Consider the following 21,831-nt stretch of genomic DNA (forward strand, 5'->3'; position numbering starts at 1 on the left):
TGCTTGATATGACCCAATTCATCTTCAAATTGCTTGTTTCTTCAGAACAGATTCATAATTAAATTGTGTGTGTCAAGTTGTATAATGGAAATTTGTACTCTTAAACTCGATGTTTACCTTAAACTCGACATGTGTGTACTCGCTCGTTGATTTAGTACAATAAGTTACAGTACGTTAAGCTTTGTGCACCGGCACACTCCATACAAAATAACAGCACAGCCAGCGCAAAAGCGGTTTTGTCACTTCTCATGTAAATCAGCCTTAAATGAACAGAATACGGTATTCCAAGATCAAGCAGCTCCACTATTAAGAAGCACAAGGAAACAATAAAGTAGTAAAGGTAAAGTGCAGGTTTTATTGTATTTAACTGTTTTTCAATTTTATTTGTGTTATTTTCAGTGTATAAGTGTCAAAAACAACCACATTATTTTACATTAGCCTAAAATATATGCAGTTCTACGGGACCATGGAACGCATTAACAGGTTTCCTATACATCCTTATGACAAAAAATACCTTGAAACTCAACACCTTTTAAACTCGACGCCACTCCCAGAACCAATTGACGCTGAGTTTCAAGGTACCACTGTATTGCTTAAGCCCAATATATGTAAAGTTCAGGTTCCTTTCAATCTTGGTTGTTATGTTATGAATTTGTACTGTTAAATTTTTATAGTGTGTACCTTCATTGCTTTATAATGCTACTAGGACTTTAATTTCCTTTGGGATCAATAAAGTGTCTGTCTGTCTGTCTATCTGTCTGTCTATCTATCTATCTAAAGTCCTTGGTTGGATCTTTTTTTATCTTCACAGTTTCCCCAATTTTCCTCCCAATCTAGTCATGTCCAATTACCCTGATTGTATTATGCTTCCACTTTACTGATGCATCTGAAACAAGTCCCCTCCGACACATGTGCAGCACCGACTGCATCTTTTCACCTGCACAAGGCAAGTTTATATGTGGATCAGCTTTGTGTATGGAGAGTCACACTCTAATCCCATTATCCCTTGTCTCTGAGCAGGCACCATCAATCAACCAGCAGAGGCCGTAATTGCACCAGTTATGGGGAATCCCCTTCAGCAACCTTACTGCGAATGAATCAGTTATTGTTCGCTAAGGCGCCCAAGCCTGCAAGTAGCAGAGGTGATATTCGAAATGACGAGTCTGAGATGTCAGCTCTGGTGTGCTAGCGTGTTTTACCACTCCGCCACCTGAGTGCCCTGGTTGGATTATTTGAAAGTGCATTAACCATCACTTTGTTTGGGGAAAGCCAGCACTCACCAAAACCAGTGTTACTCTTTGATATGAATGCGCTGGTGTGAATGGAGATGACTCTGTCGTGCAAAACTCTTCGTGCACAATACGCAGCGATACGGCTTCTCTCCCGTGTGGATGAGCTGGTGCCGTTTGAGAGTGCCTTTATCTGTAAAGTTCTTCCCGCACTGCGAGCAGTGATATGGCTTCTCTCCTGTATGAATGCGCCGGTGCCGTTGGAGATCACTCTTTTGAGTAAAACTCTTCCCACACTCTAAGCAGTGATGTGGTTTTTCTCCAGTGTGAATGTGCTCGTGCAGTTGGAGCGCTATCTGGTAGGTAAAGCTCCTCCCGCACTGTGAGCACTGATAAGGTTTTTCTCCTGTGTGAATGCGCTCATGTAGCTGGAGAGTACTCTTCTGCGTGAAACTCTTTCCGCACTGGGTGCAGCGGAACGGCTTCTCTCCCGTGTGAATGCGCTGGTGTCGTTGGAGCGTACCTATTTGAGTGAAACTCTTCCCACACTGTGAGCACTGATACGGTTTCTCTCCTGTGTGAATGCGCTGGTGTATTTTGAGAAGGCTGGGTTCGGTGAAACCTCTCTCACAGTGCGAGCAGTGGAGAATTTCTTTCTTTATTTGTGTGTGAAGGGAGTTGTTGCTGAGAGAAGCAGAAGATTTGTGCTGACTACAGGAGCTGGTTGTGGGCATCAGGTTCTCATATTTAATCTCTCCTGATTTCAGCAGTCGAATATATTCGTGGTGGTGGCAGCTCCTGATGTGCCGGTGGAGGTAGATTTGAGTGGTGGAGGAAAATACACACAAAGAGCAGGAGAAGAGTTGTTGCTGGGAGCTTTTTGTTTCTGGAGTAGAAAACAAATGGGAGATGTTACAGATTATACAAACCCCATTCCTGGAAATGTTGGGACATTGTTAGACAATTACAAAAAAAATCAAATCTCTTGAATCATTGTTCAACTTATGTTTCACTGATAAACTTAACTGTATTTCGAAAATATAAACAAACTCAAAAAAGCTGAGCTGGCGCCCAGGTGGCGCTGCGGGACATTCCGCTAGCATACCAGCTCTGCCACCGATCAACTGGCAGCTGGCACAATTAGCACTGCCTCTGGCCATCAAGTCTACTGGGTGGGACTAATAAAAAGTGGGTGGGGTCTTCAAAACACTCTGCAAGGACACTGGTTGGTAGCCTGCACCTGTGCATATGTGGAGGACCCTCTGAGGTAAGCTTCACACATGGAGAGCCACGCCCCGATCTCTGCACTCCTCCAATTCTGTACAGGCACCCTAGGCAACTAAGATTCTTACATAGTGTTGATAACCCCACCCCTTAGTCTGGTCTTTTCTTACCCTGCAGACTGAAGGCCGACCAGTATCAAAGCCGAGATTCGAACTCGGAAGCTCAATTCTTAGAAATTGGTGCCAAATTGGTGGAGTTTTTAAACACCTCACTGTCACTGCTGAACTGAGAATAGTCCACCAACCAAACATATATCCAGCCAACAGCACCCCGTGGGCAGCATCCTGTGACCACTGATGAAGATCTAGAAGATGACCAACTCAAACAGCAGCAATAGATGAGCGATCGTCTCTGACTTTACGTCTACAAGGTGGACCAACTAGGTAGGAGTGTCTAATAGAGTGGACAGTGAGAGGACACGGTATTAAAAAAAACTCAGGCAGCGCTGCTGTGTCTGATCCACTCATACCAGCACAACACACACTAACACACCACCACCATGTCATTGTAACTGCAGTGCTGAGAATGATCCACCACCTAAATAATACCTACTCTATGGTGGTCCTGTGAGGGTCCTGACCATTGAAGAACAGGGTGAAAGCAGGCTAAAAAGATATGTAGAGAAACAGATGTACTACAGTCAGTAATTGTAGAACTACAAAGTGCTTCTATATGGTAAGTGAAGCTGATAAAATGGACAGTGAGTGTAGAAACAAGGAGGTGGTTTTAATGTTATGCCTGATCAGTATATATTGTATATATCTGCTATACTTATATACTCTACTTTTATTTATTATCATTCATTACCCATTCATTGAGCCACTTTTAGTCACTTCCATCACTCTTTGTACAATGACAATATAGTTTAATGTAATCTAATGTGTCTGCTAAAATTCATTAATTAAATTATTATTATTATTCTCGCAACTTTGCTTATATTAACAATACAATTACTTCGGACAATAAAAACCTTTCTTTATACTTTTGTCAGTTTCACAAATCACAGATTCATGTCTTTTGCACTTTGCAAAATGTTCCAACATTTCCAGAAATAATGTTTTAAATTTAAGGTCAGTTTCAAGACTGAAAAAAGAAAATGAAGTCAGAATATTTGGACACTACCTTCAGCTGAGCTCTTTGTCTTCCAAAGCTGGTCAAATAGTTCAAAATCTTTTGAATATTCTTCATCATACCAAACCAAGAGCTCCTGTCCATGTTTGATAGGTCGACAGCAGCGGTAGAGAATCATCTCTTGATACTGAAATGCCACCAGATTATGTTCTTCATTATTACAAGCACAATTCACATACCTGAAAGAATAAAGAACAGTAACAGTAATGATGCTTGAGCGATACAGAGTAAGAAAATGAAAAGAATGATTCTTTAGCAGCAGGAAAAAACAAGTGTTCTTTAAAAAGTTTCACTTTTCTACATAATCGACTTCCGATGAATTTTTCCCAGCGTCGTACCAATGTTTTTATTGCCATCAGCAAAAATTTTTTTTGGTTGAGCGCGTAGCCACTGATGCACTGCTGCTTTCACATCATCATCATCATATGAAAATCTTCTTCCCCTTAAAGCTTCTTTGAACAATTTAAAAAGGTGGGAATCAGGACTATAAGCTCTCTCTCAGTCTCTCAGACACAACCAATTACTACTCCTCCCACCCTCACCATTTCCATCAAACAAAGTGAGGAAACTTTTTTGAAGATCCCTCGTACAATAAAACAGTAACATTAATTGCTCTATATGATAATCAAGCAGTCGGCAGGGGTGAGTGGTGTATTCCTCACCTCATCCAGTTACTATGTGTCTCTCTTATGGCATCTATGTATTTCTCACACTGACTATTCTTGAATATCTGTAAAAAAAAAAAAAAAAAACGTTACTCACAATAAAATGAGACAGTAAAATAGAAACAGACTATATGGACAGCTGACCATGAGTTTATTGAACAGCCTATTCAAAAGCCATATGCATTAATATCACCCCTACCTCCTGCACCAGTAAAGGCTTTACACTTCTAGGAAGGCTTTGTGTGTGAATTTAATGGCCTGATCTCCAATGAGTCTGAAGTTAAGGTAAGGGCTCTGACCTTTGTCTCCGACTGTTGTTCCAGCACACCAAACTTGTCAAACCATATCATTTTGTGCATTAGGGTACAGTCATACTGGAATACAATAGATGCATGTGTTTCAGAGAAAGGACGTGTTAGCCTTCAAACCCTCTGACTGTTAGCTGTCGTAAGATGGGGAGACCCATAAAGCACATGGGAACAGGCAATGTATGAACTGGGTAGACAACGTGGTAAAAAAGGGTAAAAAAGTGTATAGTGACTGTGGTTATTCGCAACCTTTTTAACCCTAAAAAGGTGAAGAAAAGATGTCTTAATATACTCAGTTTGCACTTTATTTAGGATAGTTCAAGTTGTTTAGAAGTAGGGATGCACCGATCCAACTTTTTCAGTTCCGATACCGATCCGATACATATACTTTGCATATCGGCCGATACCCGATACCGATCCGATACCATTGTTGAATTAATAAACCGTATACTTTATTATGTGGAAAAGACTTAAGGCATCAGGATCGACCTAAACATAATTATATTTTGTTTTGCAAACTAAGTAAACACAGATATAAATGTACTGAACTGCTATTTATTTGTCAATAAAATAATAAACAGGCATCTTAATATTTCAGTGTTATTTTCACTCAACGAGTATAAGCATCCGACGCTGCCTTGGTGACCAAAGCAATCCCAGCATTCATTGCGGGTCGGGTGCGCTTTTCTTACAGAAAAATAAACATAGCTGACGGGGCGGAGAAACGAATGAGTTATTATCAAACGTGAATAAAATATTACTGATTTTTAACTTGTATAAACCTGTACCGAGTGTTTTTATTTGCAAGTTTGAGCTTGTCAGGAAATGTAACCGTTATCGGTACATGAAGGGAAATGTTATATTGACGTTAGCGTTGTGCTACCTCAGTTCATTGTTTTTAATGGCAAGATGCTAAATGCTAAACCCGATTTATAAGTTGATGACTTATTAGAATCCTCTCTACTGAGGCAGCCGCTTATGTAGACAGTAAGACAGCAAAGCTGCTCCTTAGGTTTTCGAACACACCAAAAATGTGGCTGCTGACAATGAGAAAAACAGTAGTAGCTTAAATAACTTTTTCAAATAAACCTATCCGTAAATATTTAGTGCAAACAGTAATTCAAAATAAAATATAGCAGCTAAACATGAGTAATAAACATGTTGCCACCGAACTTGTTAGCATAGCAAGCATGAAATACCTCCATGCAGCTGACTCTTTGGCTCGCTCCATGTTGCTCTTTTTGTTTGTGTTATACGCCATACGTCAGCAGCGCGTCCTGTATGGGCTTAGCATGCGTCGCAAACGAACTAAAGTGAACGTATCGGACCCATGGATCGGCCTGATTATCCGATATCCGATCCATCTCATTTTGGTAATATCGGGACCTATATCCGATCTTAATATCGAATCGGTGCATCCCTATTTAGAAGTGGCTGGAGGTTAGAAATGCTAGACAAGCTTTGATTTTGGAAAAATTGCTTTTTTTGATTGAGCAGCAGACTCTTTTCCTTAACAGCTACATAGGGTGTCTTAAAAGTACACACTCTTGTTAAGTAGAGATAAATGAGATAAAGAACTAAGCATGTAATTAAGATTACACTAACGCCTGCACACAGTAGAGAAATAATGCTGATCAGGGTGTGGCTCTCCGTGCACAGGGCTGATTCGCATATAAAATCGGAAGAAATAGGAAGAAAAAAAAGGATCAGGTTTTGATGGTATGAACTGCACTGTAATTATGTGTCAGCCAATCGGAGACGAAGATTCAGTAATTTAGGTCAGTAGGGCAAATGAAAGAGAGGCTCATGGCCGAAAACAGCCCAAGCCAGCACTTAACATCAGTTTAGCCTCCATAAAATTAATCAGAGAAGTTATTTACGTATATTTTTAAAGATAATTTTTACATAATTATGCATCTTTAACTGACTTTAAGTAGCGATAAATAAGATAAATAACTAAGCCGTATTTAACACTGCAATTACATTGTCATTTCTTTTCTAGATGTAATTAAGGCTGCATTTACAAATTACAAATACACTGATGCCATTGGTTTTACTGAGAACGAGGTGTTGACCGACTAAACGCTATTAAAAAGGATCAGGTTTTGCCGCTCAGGTGGCGCAACGGTAAAATACTCTGCCGTCCGGCAGTTGTTCTGTTGTTCATACAGGGTTAGGGAGCCGGAGAGGGACCTCACAACTGATGCAATTACGATCTCTGCTGGCTGGTTGATGGCGTCTGCACACAGTAGAGAAATAATGCTTATCAGGGTGTGGCTCTCCGTGCACAGGGCTGATGCGCATATGAACTCGCCTCGTGCAGGTGAAAAAAATGCAGTCGGCTACTGCACACGTATCGGAGGGGATGTGTGTCAGTTCGCTCTCCTCAATCAGGGGCGGGGGTCAGTACCAGTAAAAAGGAAGCATAATGCAATTGGGTAAAAATTGGATGCGGTAAAAACCGGGAAAAAGAAAGCGGAAAAAAAAGGATCAGGTTTTGATGGTATGAACTGCACTGTAATTATGTGTCAGCCAATCGGAGACAGAGATTCAGTAATTAAGGTCAGTAGGGCAAATGAAAGAGAGGCTCATGGCCGAAAACTAGAGATGTACCGATCGGGGTTTTTGGCACCGATTCCGATCTCCGATCTCCTTTCAGAGACATCGGCCGATAGCCGATTCCGATCGGGAGGGGGTGTGGGGGTGGGGAGGTTTAGGAGTAAATAAAATAAATAAACTTAAAAAGAGCCTCACAGTGAAGATAAACCAGAGCAGCGCGCGCGTGTGCGTGTGTGCCTTTAGAAGAGACGCTTTGTTCACAGTATCGCTATAAGTGATTCATTGATTCATGAGTCGATTCGTTTTATGTGAAGCGTAAGTTTCTCTTCTCGGTTATCTCTCCGTGTTTACTGTTATTAAATAAATGTCGTGGTTTTAAATAAACACCAGCTACTACAGAACATTTTGTGTGACTCTCTTACATTAAAAAGCTTCATTAAAAAGCTTAATTAAACTGCTATTACCACAGATCTGTAACCGAGTCAGACTCGTTCCGTCTAAGGAACTAAAAGTTTTCTGATCCTAAAAGTTCAGCAGATGATCCTGAACTAACGAATTTGGTAATGAATAAACTTTTGCCTCGGATTGGCTCTGTAACGTTTTCTGTTCTCATCTACATCACAAGTAAGAACCGCTTACGATTTACCAAAGTGAACCAGGAGTTTATATAACGTGCTGATAGAATCGACTCAGATGTGACCGGGTTGAATTATCTTTTTAAAGTAAATATTACAATCAGCAAAATTACATCGTATGTATGATGCACAACGTTAATGATGTTATTTTAGGTCATGAAGAGCTTTCACTGTGGTTTCTGTACGATGGTTGATGAATGGTGATGTGATGTTTGATGCTTTGTAGCTCAAAGTCTGGATCAATCCACTGAGCTGTTAACTTAACGTGATCTTTATATATCACACGATCGGATCGGCTACTTTTAGGAAATATCGGCCGATTGCCGATAGCATATTTTGATTAAAAATCGGCCGATACCGATTCGTAGCCGATCGATCGTCCCATCTCTACCGAAAACAGCCCAAGCCAGCACTTAACATCAGAGGAGTTATTTATATTTAAAAAAATAATTTTTACATTTTATGCAACTTTAACTGACTTTAACAGCATGTTTCTTTATGTTTTTACTTCATATATTCAGTAAACAAAAGCCGGTAGCTTACAAGCATGTATGGCTGTGTTTCAATCCACATTATACAGTAATAAGTGCACAACAATTTAGTACAGCACCATCATGACAATTGTTTTTGTGGTATTTTTTTATCTTTTCCTCCCAATTTAGCCTATTTCAATTCCCCCATTTATAATTCCTTATAATAGCTGCATGCATGTATGTGAATTATGTATGTCTCAAGACAGAGATGTTGCTGGTCATCTCTCTTGATGACTCCAAGATCAGACCATCTGATAAGGTAAGTAGGCTTGGTGTCTGTGAGCGTGACCCCGCTGCTATTAAGCAAATTAATGTTCTACTGGCCACCTGGCTGGTTTTAAAGTGCGTGGTCATAGGGGTCAAGGGAAGGAACGAGGAAAAACCCAGAACGATGGAGTAAGTGCCAAAGTGCAAGATGTTTATTTGCTCCAGTAAGGTGAAAAAAAAAACTATTTACACTTTTTATCAAATATATATATATGGCGTTTATCAGCCTTTTCAGTCCAAAAATACAAAATAAATAAACAAATAAACAAACAAAAAAAAACAAGCAAAATTAAAGTCCATACACTAGGACCGAGTCGGATCCGAATCATATGATTCACCCAGGCTATCCGCTCGACTCTGAATCAAATTACGTTTTTCAACTCACAGCCTCTCGTTCGCTCCGACGCACCTACCAGCGTCACTCAACTTCACTAACCCCCGCTGTTGGCCGTACACCCCTTTAAAAGCAGAGGTGCGCGGCAAACGCAAATGGAACGCTCCATTTCGTCCGAGTAGGTAAATACATGAACAGATCGACATGTATTACTCCTGTACATTTTGTTACACTGTCAGCATGCGATCGCGCTACACTTTTATAACCCACATGGCATGCATATTCAGCCCGATCGCGAAGTCTTGGTGTCATTGCGCCAATGCCGAGCGCGAATGCAGGTAAACCCCCCCCCTCCTTCTCTGAGAGAGTGCGCTCGCCGCCTTCCTCATAGTATGGGATTTTACCGATGCACGGGTTTCTTCTCCTTCCCATTGCGGGACCCAGGTAATGCGTATGTACATTGTCTTTGCTCATTATCAGTTTGTTGTAGTCCGTTTTCATGCTTAAACCAATTCCGTCAGATGTGCGCATCATCTGGCGGGACAAAAAAAAGTCATTTTGCTCTAAGCAGCGGGTGTATATATGTACAGAGAGTTTTCAGAGGAGAAGGGGATGACGACTTGATCAGGGTCGTCATCACACACCCCCCCTCTTAAGCTCGTCAGTCCTCTTGACGAGACAGAAAATCCGCTACGATGTTGTGTGTCCCTTTCCTGTACACAATGTCAAACTTAAACGGCTGTAGAGACAAGTACCAACGCGTTATCCTAGCGTTACTGTCCTTCATCCTCCTGAGCCATTGCAGTGCTCTATGGTCCGTCTCCAGGATGAAGTGGTTACCGATGAGGTAATATCCTAATGTGTCCAGAGCCCATTTGACCGCCAGTGCCTCCTTCTCAACCGTCGAGTACCGCTCTTCCCTGGGGAACAGTTTTCGACTAATGAACTGCACTGGTCGCCTGTCCTCACCCGATCCTTGCAGTAGTACCGCTCCCAGCCCAGACCCTGATGCGTCTGTCTGGACGGTAAATGGTAGATCAAAGTTTGGGCTCTGTAACACAGGTTCTTGGCATAGACTGTTTTTAAGGTCTTGAAACGCTGCCTCACAGTCTTTAGTCCACTTGACCCTTTGTGGTTGATCTTTCTTCGTTAGGTCTGTCAGTACTGCTGCACGGCTGGAAAAGTTGGGGACAAACCTTCTGTACCAACCTACCAGACCTAAGAAAGATCTGACCCTTCTCTTGGTCGTGGGTGGTGGGCTGACTCTTATGGCTTCCACTTTGTCCACCTGAGGCCGAATAGTCCCTCCTCCTAAAACATAGCCGAGGTAGGACACTTCGGACCTTGCTAGGTGGCACTTCTTTGCGTTCACCACTAGTCCTGCTTCATTAATCCTTCTGAACACCTCCTTGAGATGTTGTAGATGCTCCTCCCAGGAGTTACTGAAGATCACCACGTCATCAATATACGCTGCAGCATAGTTCTCTGTGTCTCTCAGAACTTGATCCATCAGTCTCTGAAATGTCGCCGCCGCTCCATGTAGCCCAAATGGCATTACTGTAAACTGGTACATTCCAGACGGAACTCTGAATGCAGTCAGGTGCTTTGCCGATTCCTCCAGTGGTACCTGCCAATACCCTTTGCACAGGTCCAAGGTGCTGAGATATTTTGCCTTGCCCAGTCTCTCTATCAGCTCGTCGACCCTCGGCATTGGATAAGGATCAAACGCTGACACTGAGTTGAGCTTTGAGAAGTCGATGCAAAATCTCAGTCCGCCGTCCTTCTTTGGCACCAGAACCACTGGACTACACCATTCACTGGTTGATGGCTCAATAATCCCAAGCCTCAGCATCATCTCTGCCTCCGTCTTCAGTTGTGGTATGAGCCGTGCCGGGATTCTGCAGCACGTCTGCCGAATTGGGTCTGTTGACTGCAGTCGGATGTTGTGTGTGGTGATGGTTGTTCTACCAGGTTCCTCTCTGCACAACCCTTGGGGTACTTGCTCTAGTAGTTCCCTTTGTTGTGTGGGTGACAGGTGTTGCACATCCAGAGATGTGTCGCTGGATCCTGTCACCGGGAAATACAGTTCTGCTGGTTCTTCTTCATCTTCCACAGCTCTAGCCCACAGTTGATCTGCCAGGTTACCAGTTCTCTCTTTCCACAGTCTCAGCAGGTTGATGTGGTAGACCTGTGTTTTCTTGCGCCTGTCTGGCATGTTGAGTTCATAAGTCACTGGTGCCATTTTCCGCAGAACCTCATATGGTCCTTGCCACTTGGCTAGTAGACTACTCTCTGAGGTCGGTAGTAGTACAAGTACTTTCTGCCCTGGTGCAAGACTCCTTTTCCTCGAAGATCTGTCATACCACTGTTTCTGCTGCTGCTGTGCTCTTGCCAGGTTGTCATTGACTTTGGTTGTCAGTGTGTCCATCTTTTCTCTCATTTTTATGACGTATGAGAGGATGTTCAGCTGTTCTCTTGTGTTGTCACCCTCCCAAGCCTCTTTCAGAACATCAAGGGGTCCTCTGACCTGACGGCCATACAGTAGCTCGAATGGAGAAAATCCTGTGGATGCCTGTGGTACTTCTCTGTAGGCGAAGAGAAGGTAAGGCAGCCACTGGTCCCAATCTGAGCCTGTCTCTGAGACGAATTTGCGGAGCATCGCCTTCAGCGTCTGGTTGAAGCGCTCCACCATACCGTCAGTTTGGGGGTGATATGGGGTGGTCTTAATACCCTTGATCCCTAGCAGTGCAAAAACTTCCTTCAACAGCTTTGAAGTAAAGTTCGTCCCTTGGTCTGTAAGGACTTCTCTGGGTATGCCTACACGTGAGAATAGCTGTATGAGTGAGTTGACTACCTGCCTGGTCTTGATTTTCTTTAGTGGAAATGCTTCTGGATATCTGGTGGCGTAATCACAAACAACGAGAATGTATCTGTTGCCGGACCTACTTCTTTCTAAAGGACCTACTATGTCCATAGCTATTCTTGTGAATGGAACTTCAACTATGGGCAGACTGACTAGAGGGGCCCTGTCTCCCTTTTTAACTGGAGCTGTTAGCTGACACTCTGGGCAGGTCTTACAGTATTCCAAAACGTCTAAGTACTGTCTTGGCCAATAGAACCTGCTGGTTATCCGCGCCAGAGTCCTCTGCTGACCTGCGTGACCAGCCCAAGGGATTGAGTGTCCTAATTTCAGAATAGTGGCCCTCAAGTTTCTGGGTACCACCAGCTGTTCACCTGTGGCAGTATGTCTATAGAGTTTATCTTCCTTAACAAGAAAATACTCTCTGTCTAGGGCTCTACTGGATTCAGCTGTGTTGGAAACTTTGTTAAATAGCGGTTTCAAAGACTCATCTTGTCTCTGAAGCTCAGCTATATTGCTGGGAATAGGGTCAGACTGTGTCCACTCGGGGGTCTGTACTGTTTCTTTAATAGCAGTGCCTTGTACTTTCTCCTGCCTTTTCAACCGCTTTGTCTTCTTCTCTCTCTCTGGCTGAGAGAAAGGCAACACATCTACTGGAAAGTCTGACTGTGCCTGCCTTTTGGCCTGTAACCTGGTCACTGCCATTACGCCACTTGCCTCACTCTGCCTCTGCAGGAGGTCGATGAGTACTGGCACATCTCTACCTAAAATTACTGGGTAAGGGGTCTTCTGCATAACTCCTACTGTTAGCAGGTATGTTTGCCCTTGTATTTCTATTTTTAGTTCTACTGAGGGGTATTCCTGCTCGTCCCCGTGAATACACCTTAATTTTACTTTGCCTATGCCATGCAGCCGCTGACTGTCAACACACTCTGTTGATACTAGTGTCTGACTTGAGCCTGAATCTACTAAAGCTGTATAAACTTTGTTGTTGATTTTAACCGGTACTGTAGTGTCTATGTTTAAGGTGTGTTCTGGTGTTCTACTGGAAAGTTTAGGGATGTAGCATAAGCGTGCATTGTTCGCACCCTGAGTTGGGCATTCCCTAGCCTTGTGCCCTGCCTGACCGCAACTATAACATAATAGTTTATTGTCAGTGCTACGTGGTGCTGGGCGAGACTGCTGTGTTTTAGTAGGACTACTGTCCTTAAACTGTAATAATGGGCCTGTGTTCTTACTACTATGGGTAAGACCTAAACCACCACCACTCCCTCCAAACCTGCGGTAGGGGTTGCGCTCTGGAAGTCCTTGGCCCAACTGATAGTTCTTGGAGACCCTTCTGGCTGACAAGAAGGCCTCCGCAAGTTCTGCCGCCTGGTTTGCCGAAATCGGGTTCCGCTCCTGGACCCATGTCCGTAGCTCAGGGTTGATGACCTCCAGGAACTGTTCGAGAACGATGGCGTCTCCGATGTCCTCTTTCGAGCGCTGTTTTGGTATCATCCATTTTTCATACAGGTCCTTGAGCCGTGCTACAAGTTCTTTCGGCGTCTCGCCACTCGGGATCGTTTTCGATCGGAACCTCAGTCTATAAGTCTCTTTGTTAATTTCGAACTTGCGTAGAATAGCCTCTTTTACCTTGTCGTAGTCATTGCTGTTCTCAAAGTCCATAGCCACATATGCTGCACGTGCCTTTCCATTTAACAGCGGAATTAGGTACAGGACCCAGTCTTCTCGCGGCCATCTGCAAGCCTGAGCAATCCTCTCGAACGTCGTCAGGTAGTGCTCTATTTCATCTCCCTCCTGCAGGGGTGACATTCGTGGTCCTGTCCATGGTGCAAGTGCTGCTTGCTGGCACTGGTGTGGTGTACTCACTTCGAGCTGAGTTAGTTGATGGGTCCGATCAGCTTCTGTTCCTCTGATGTGGTGCAAGATGTGTGCCTCAGGTGAAGGGGTTGGAGATCGAAGAGCTGTTCCTCCCTGTAGCTGTCGCTCCGTCCGCTCCTGCTGCACTATCGTCTGCAGTTGTCCAAACTGATGTTGAAGCATGCGGCACCGTTGCTCCTGTCTCTGCATGTCCTGCTCCATGCGCTCCTCTCTAGCTTGCTGAACCGTCATGAAGTTTCTCAGGAGGCTGCTTAACTGGGACACACTTTCAGCTTCCTCTGAAGACGTTGCGTTTGAACGTTGATATTCCGGAACCTCGTTGGGGCTGTGAGATGACTGTGCTTCAGTTATGTTCACCTGTCTTTTTGGAGCCATTATTTCTGGACTAACAGCACTTTTTGTGGCTTAATGTCCAACAGTCCTTTGGGTTTTCCTTACAGCACTAGAGAAAGACCGCTGCCACCATTTGTGAGCGTGACCCCGCTGCTATTAAGCAAATTAATGTTCTACTGGCCACCTGGCTGGTTTTAAAGTGCGTGGTCATAGGGGTCAAGGGAAGGAACGAGGAAAAACCCAGAACGATGGAGTAAGTGCCAAAGTGCAAGATGTTTATTTGCTCCAGTAAGGTGAAAAAAAAAACTATTTACACTTTTTATCAAATATATATATATGGCGTTTATCAGCCTTTTCAGTCCAAAAATACAAAATAAATAAACAAATAAACAAACAAAAAAAAACAAGCAAAATTAAAGTCCATACACTAGGACCGAGTCGGATCCGAATCATATGATTCACCCAGGCTATCCGCTCGACTCTGAATCAAATTACGTTTTTCAACTCACAGCCTCTCGTTCGCTCCGACGCACCTACCAGCGTCACTCAACTTCACTAACCCCCGCTGTTGGCCGTACACCCCTTTAAAAGCAGAGGTGCGCGGCAAACGCAAATGGAACGCTCCATTTCGTCCGAGTAGGTAAATACATGAACAGATCGACATGTATTACTCCTGTACATTTTGTTACACTGTCAGCATGCGATCGCGCTACACTTTTATAACCCACATGGCATGCATATTCAGCCCGATCGCGAAGTCTTGGTGTCATTGCGCCAATGCCGAGCGCGAATGCAGGTAAACCCCCCCCTCCTTCTCTGAGAGAGTGCGCTCGCCGCCTTCCTCATAGTATGGGATTTTACCGATGCACGGGTTTCTTCTCCTTCCCATTGCGGGACCCAGGTAATGCGTATGTACATTGTCTTTGCTCATTATCAGTTTGTTGTAGTCCGTTTTCATGCTTAAACCAATTCCGTCAGATGTGCGCATCATCTGGCGGGACAAAAAAAAGTCATTTTGCTCTAAGCAGCGGGTGTATATATGTACAGAGAGTTTTCAGAGGAGAAGGGGATGACGACTTGATCAGGGTCGTCATCACAGTGTCGTCCTGGATAACCAGCTGACCTTCTCTCCTTATATAGCCAACATGACAAGATCGTGCCGGTTCCTCCTGTACAACATCAGGAAGATTCGACCATTTCTCTCCAGGGAAGCCACCCAGATTCTGGTCCAGTCACTTGTAATCTCACGGTTGGACTACTGCAACTCCCTCCTGGCAGGAGCTCCCATGTCCACTATTAAACCCTTGCAGCTCATTCAAAATGCAGCTGCCCGTCTGGTTTTTAACCAGCCCAAACACTGCCACATCACCCCACTGCTGCGTTCTCTTCACTGGCTTCCTGTAGCTGCACGCATTCAGTTTAAAACACTGATGCTCGCCTACAAAGCCAAAAATAGACCAGCCCCAAGCTACCTTCGCGGTCTAATCAAGCCTCGCTCTGTACCACGCAACCTCCGAGCCACTAGTCTCGCTCGACTTGAGCCTCCACCCAGGACTAAAGGAAGACAAGCATCAAGGCTCTTCTCTGTTCTAGCACCCAAGTGGTGGAATGAACTTCCTCGGTCTGTCCGAACATCCGAGTCTCTTGCTGTCTTTAAAAAATGATTAAAAACCCACCTCTTTACTAAGCACTTAAGATGACTTGTACTTATTTACTAACATTTTTTTTCCATTTCCAAAAAAGCGTCTGCTAAATGCAGAAAATGTAAATGTAAATGTAAATGAATCATCTATAACTCATGCAGGAGCTTAAAGCATACAGAAGAGGTTTCATATCTGCAGTGGCAATAACCTTCCTCAGACACGGCAAACTGTGCCTGTTGGGAGCCCAGTCAGATCGACAGGATTGTTATTAAACCCTGTCTGTTTCTGTAAATGCAGGTTAAGCCTAGAGCTAATATACTGACAAGTGAAGAGACGAGATTTATTGTCTATAGTCGATATACGTATAAATCTGTATTTAGAAGGCAACTCACCACCCAAGAATATCCACTCTTCATTGCCTCTTCTCTGTTCACAAGATCTCCCTGGTAAGGACCAAAGTGTGCACCAGCTGGAATCGTCTCTGCTTTATTAAACACTCCCAGGCCGGCATTAAGAATACCAGACTCCCGGACCTCTAAACCAGGCGGAAGGGTTTGCCTTGCTCGGCCAGCAATACCCACTGGAACAGGGTTATCACAGATAAACAGAGCTGGACCATGAACCTCACTCTTGTTTATGATGGAACTGCACTCTTCACCGTCTGAAAGGAAAGATCATGAAAAAAAAAATCAGTTTGGCCATTAATACCCTTGGACAGTTGAAGCTTAGTGGTAAAGGTAGTGAACTAGTAAGCAGAAGGTTGCTGGTTCAAGCACCACCACTGCCAGGTTGCCACTGTTGGGCCCTTGAGCAAGACCTTTAATCCTCAATTGCTTAGATTGTATACCGTCAGAGTGCTGTAAGTCACTTTGAACAAAAGCGTCTGCTAAATGCCAAAAATGTAAATGTAAATATTCTAATCACAAGAGGCCGGGCTGCTGTCTTACAGAAGTGATCTTCATCTTTTGGTTCTTCCTCTTTCACAGGCTTCTTCAGGAATCCTCCATTCAGCTGGTCCACAGGGGTGATCTGTTCCATGAAGCATAGTGTTTCTCCAACTGAGACTAAAGTACAAAACACAAACAAGAAAGTACAGTAGAATTGGTCACCATTTTAACCTAATTTGAGTGAAAAGTTTAACTGAGCCTCAGACTGGAAGCTTCTGCTCCATGTTGACTTACAGATGCCATCATGTTCATCATCAGTTTCTTCCTCTTTAGGCTTCTTCAGAACTCTTGCATCCTGATCGTCCTTGGAGATGATGTGTTTCACAGACCTTGATGTTCCTCTATTTGAAGTCATCCATGCCTCTGGCTCTGTCTTTCCATCCTTACAAAGGTAATGACAAAAAAACAAAACAAAGAGACCATAAAATACATGTTTTTTTTTTGGTCAACAGCTGGCCTGAAGTATGAGGGCATAAAACCATGAGCTTGTTAGACATTCCTCTCCAAAAGCAGCAATATCACTACTCAGTCTTCACCACCACTGTTTAAATCTATAACAGCTTCCAGACTCTTGCAAAGTTGGCCAAAAGTGCATTTACAAGGTCAGGTTCTGTGTAGGGGGAGAAGGTTTGGCATGCCAACAACGTTCAATTTAACCCCCAAGGTATTTAATGGAGTTGATGTCAGGGCTCTAAGGGGGCAACTAGAATAGGACCTTGCTTTGAATACAGGGGCATATTCATGCTGGAACGGGTAAATACCTGCTCCAAATTGTTGCCTCAAAGTTGTGAGCATATTTGTATTCTGGGATAATTGATTCTATGCACCTGTTATCAATGTGTGACTGTAACACCTGAACTCAATAATATATCTATACAGAGTGTATTGTTTTGTATAGTAGGGCAACACATTGTATTAAAGAGTTATATTAAAAAGCAGAAAATATTAGATTCATGCATGCTCTTACATATGCACATAAGCTTGGTCTGCTAAAATTCCTTAATGAGATTAATCAGCTTAGAAATATTTCCATGAATCTCATCGGCACCTGTGGTGACCTTGTTCTGGGTCCTGACCTACATCTGATCTATATCAACCATTTAACTAAACTAAATAAGAAATAGCTCAGGTGGCACAGCAATCTATTACGCTGTGTGCATCACACCATCAGCCGGCTGGAGTCCACACAGACAAGGTTGGATATGTCTGGGGGAAAACAGCCAAAGCTTTGTGTCCAAAGTATTATTTTCAGGTATAACTACTACACTGTAGTGACTTGTGTGTGTGACATGACAGCACCCATATATTTGTCTTATCACAGTGTTGATTGCTACAGTTATCCATTATATATGTAAAGGACAAGAAATATTTAATCCTAGCTGTTCTGTTTGTTTTGTACTTGCACTGTTAATTCTTTGATCTTTGTTGTATCATGCTACTCGGGCTTTAATTTTTTTCGAGATCAATAAAGTATCTATCTGTCAATCTACACTGTTTGTACACTCACTATCCATTTTATCAGCTCCACTTACCATATAGAAGCACTTTGTAGTTCTACAATTACTGACTGTAGTACATCTGTTTCTCTACATACTTTTTTAGCCTGCTTTCAGCCTGTTATTTAATGGTCAGGACCCCCACAGAGCAGGTATTATTTAGGTGGTGGATCATTCTCAGTACCGCAGTGACAATGACATGGTGCTGGTATGAGTGGATCAGTCACAGCAGCGCTGCTGGAGTTTTTAAATACCGTGTCCACTCACTGTCCACTCTATTAGACACTCCTACCTAGTTGGTCCACCTTGTAGATGTAAAGTCAGAGACGATCGCTCATCTATTGCTGCTGTTTGAGTTGGTCATCTTCTAGACCTTCATCAGTGGTCACAGGACGCTGCCCACGGGGTACTGTTGGCTGGATATATTTTTGGTTGGTGGACTATTCTCAGTCCAGCAGTGACAGTGAGGTGTCTAAACACTCCATCAGCACTGATGTGTCTTATCCACTCATACCAGCACAACACACACTAACACACCACCACCATGTCAGTGTCACTGCAGTGCTGAGAATGATCCATCACCCAAATAATACCTGCTCTGTAGTTGTCCTGTAGGGGTCCTGACCATTGAAGAACAGCATGAAAGGGGGCTAACAAAGCATGCAGAGAAACAGATGGACTACAGTCAGTAATTGTAGAACTACAAAGTGCTTCTATATTGTAAGTGAAGCAATGTGTGTACAAACAAAGAGGTGGTTTTAACGTTATGGCTGATCGGTGTAACAGTCCATGATCATTCATCTTTACCTGTGAGTGAACAGGATCAGGAGTCTCTACACCAGATTTTCTTCCGTTTTCTGATTCCATTATAACATGGCTAAAAGATATAAATTAAAAAAAACTATAAGAAGAATATATTACATTAACATTTACAGTAAATAAAACAACAAACAAGAAGCCACGTGTAATAAAATATCTAAATTACACTATTAAGAAATGTTTGGATTTAAGAGCACATTTAACCAGTGACGGATCAAACATCTTGGATGGTGGAATTTAATTTAAACATTAAAATACATCCCATGTCCAACCTCGACCCGGACCAGAATGAAGTGGTTATTTAAAATAACTGAAGGGTGTTTTATAATAATCGAGTGTTGATTATGGACAACTATATAAATCATCTAATACACCATCTAATGTACCTTGTGAGGAGTACACATTCATTAGCTAATACACTACGAAGTGCACTATGTAGGGCGTATAACCCCGTTAATGAATACACAATCTAGTGCACTGTGTAGGGGGTATCTTATTTTTTGATGCTAACAGTTAGCCGAGCATTTAGCTAACTAGCAGGTTCCGTGTAACTTACCTTGTGTGTGAAGCAGAACTAATTAAAATTAAAATATCGAATTCTTACAATATCCATTTGTTATTGTAGCTTTATTTACTATAACATTTACTATTATTAATTACTGAATAAATACAGCATTAGCGCTTCGTTACTCTACTAAAGCTTTTTCTTCTTTGTTGTTTTTTGCCGATTTGAGAACTAGCATTGTGTGTGTATTAGCGCAACTAACTGGGCTGGAGTAGCTTGCACCCTTAATCAGCGTAAACAAAATTGTTACAGTTATAATTATTATTTGGGAGAAATTGTTTATTTGTTATAATTTATAATTAAATGTATTTTACATTGGTGTTCAACATTTTATATTAAAACCACTAACATTAATTTGGAGGTAGCTATTTGCAGGTATAAGAAGGGGTAGAAGAGGTAGTCACCAGTCTACTGATATGGTCTGGACTGCAGACAGCCCAGTCTAGCACCTTCCCTCTCTTACTATAAGGCAGCACTGTGGTAAGATGCACATTGTAATTTGGAACGTAGGTATATCCCTGAAAAAGGCATTGTTCAGACAAGTGGTTCCCGACCTTTTTCCTTAAAGTCCCCCTACAAGTATCTAGGTAAAGTTGCGCCCCCCCAGCCCACACAGACCAAAACAATTAAGTGATTCATTTCAAATATGTGGTTTAGCATGGCGAGAAAGGGAGAAAGAACAAGGCAGAACAGAATGCCCCTAATTCTCCCTGTATGTGTGCCTGGAACTATGCCAAACTGTGGTTTGGTGCATTCCAATCCTCACCTTCAACACACCCCACGCCACACTCACTGACTTAAACAATTTTTAGATTAGATTAGATTTAACTTTGTCATTACACATGTAAGTACAAGGCAACAAAATGCAGTTTAGCATCTAACCAGAAGTGCATTAAGCAGCAAGTGCAGGATGTACAGTATCTACGATATACATTATTTACAGGATATGGGCAGTGGTATGAACAAGATATACAGGTGAATATATTATTGAATGTACTATAATGATGATATACAGATGGAAGTGCTATAGACATAATATACAGATTAAGGTGCTATGAACCTACAGATTAAGGTGCAGATTAAGATTAGGGTGCTATACAGATTAAGGTGCTATGAACATAATAGACGAATGTATCCGGTAAATGCTATGAACATAATAGACAGATGTATACGGTATAGGCTATGAACATAATAGACAGATGTATACGGTATAGGCTATGAACATAATAGACAGATGTATACGGTATAGGCTATGAACATAATAGACAGATGTATACGGTATAGGTTATGAACATAATAGACAGATGTATACGGTATAGGCTATGAACATAATAGACAAATGTATACGGTATAGGCTATGAACATAATAGACAGATGTATACGGTATAGGCTATGAACATAATAGACAGATGTATACGGTATAGGCTATGAACATAATAGACAGATGTATACGGTATAGGCTATGAACATAATAGACAGATGTATACGGTATAGGCTATGAACATAATAGGAACATAATAGACAGATGTATACGGTATAGGCTATGAACATAATAGACAGATGTATACGGTATAGGCTATGAACATAATAGACAGATGTATACGGTATAGGCTATGAACATAATAGACAAATGTATACGGTATAGGCTATGAACATAATAGACAGATGTATACGGTATAGGCTATGAACATAATAGACAGATCTATACTGTATAGGTTATGAACATAATAGACAAATGTATACGGTATAGGCTATGAACATAATAGACAAATGTATACGGTATAGGCTATGAACATAATAGACAGATGTATACGGTATAGGCTATGAACATAATAGACAGCTATACTGTATAGGTTATGAACATAATAGACAGATGTATACGGTATAGGTGGAAATTATGAAGAAATGATATACAGTGTATCACAAAAGTGAGTACACCCCTCACATTTCTGCAGATATTTAAGTATATCTTTTCATGGGACAACACTGACAAAATGACACTTTGACACAATGAAAAGTAGTCTGTGTGCAGCTTATATAACAGTGTAAATTTATTCTTCCCTCAAAATAACTCAATATACAGCCATTAATGTCTAAACCACCGGCAACAAAAGTGAGTACACCCCTTAGTGAAAGTTCCTGAAGTGTCAATATTTTGTGTGGCCACCATTATTTCCCAGAACTGCCTTAACTCTCCTGGGCATGGAATTTACCAGAGCTTCACAGGTTGCCACTGGAATGCTTTTCCACTCCTCCATGACGACATCACGGAGCTGGCGGATATTCGAGACTTTGCACTCCTCCACCTTCCGCTTGAGGATGCCCCAAAGATGTTCTAT

At 42.4% G+C, this 21,831-nt stretch overlaps 1 protein-coding gene across 1 annotated transcript; it reads right to left on the bottom strand.

Moving 5' to 3' along the window:
* Positions 1–335: 335 nt before the first annotated feature.
* Positions 336–19,548, bottom strand: LOC134314946 (histone-lysine N-methyltransferase PRDM9-like). The gene is made up of 8 exons (XM_062995781.1): positions 19,484–19,548; positions 18,916–18,985; positions 16,847–16,994; positions 16,613–16,729; positions 16,058–16,326; positions 4,307–4,374; positions 3,636–3,823; positions 336–2,115 (listed from the first exon to the last, which is right to left on the bottom strand). Exons 2-8 carry the CDS (start codon positions 18,973–18,975, stop codon positions 1,292–1,294), a joined length of 1,674 nt encoding a protein of 557 aa, XP_062851851.1. The 5' UTR covers positions 18,976–18,985; positions 19,484–19,548; the 3' UTR covers positions 336–1,291.
* Positions 19,549–21,831: the final 2,283 nt, after the last annotated feature.

Source organism: Trichomycterus rosablanca, chromosome 5 (genome assembly GCF_030014385.1).
Source record: "Trichomycterus rosablanca isolate fTriRos1 chromosome 5, fTriRos1.hap1, whole genome shotgun sequence".
NCBI lineage: Eukaryota > Metazoa > Chordata > Actinopteri > Siluriformes > Trichomycteridae > Trichomycterus > Trichomycterus rosablanca.

Coding starts and splice junctions, on each gene's coding strand:
- LOC134314946 (XM_062995781.1), bottom strand. CDS start 18,975: ATGGAATCAGAAAACGGAAGAAAATCTGGTGTAGAGACTCCTGATCCT. Junction 16,995..18,915: donor CTGATCCTGTTCACTCACAG/GTAAAGATGAAT, acceptor TACCTTTGTAAG/GATGGAAAGACAGAGCCAGA. Junction 2,116..3,635: donor GACAAAGAGCTCAGCTGAAG/GTAGTGTCCAAA, acceptor TTTCTACTCCAG/AAACAAAAAGCTCCCAGCAA.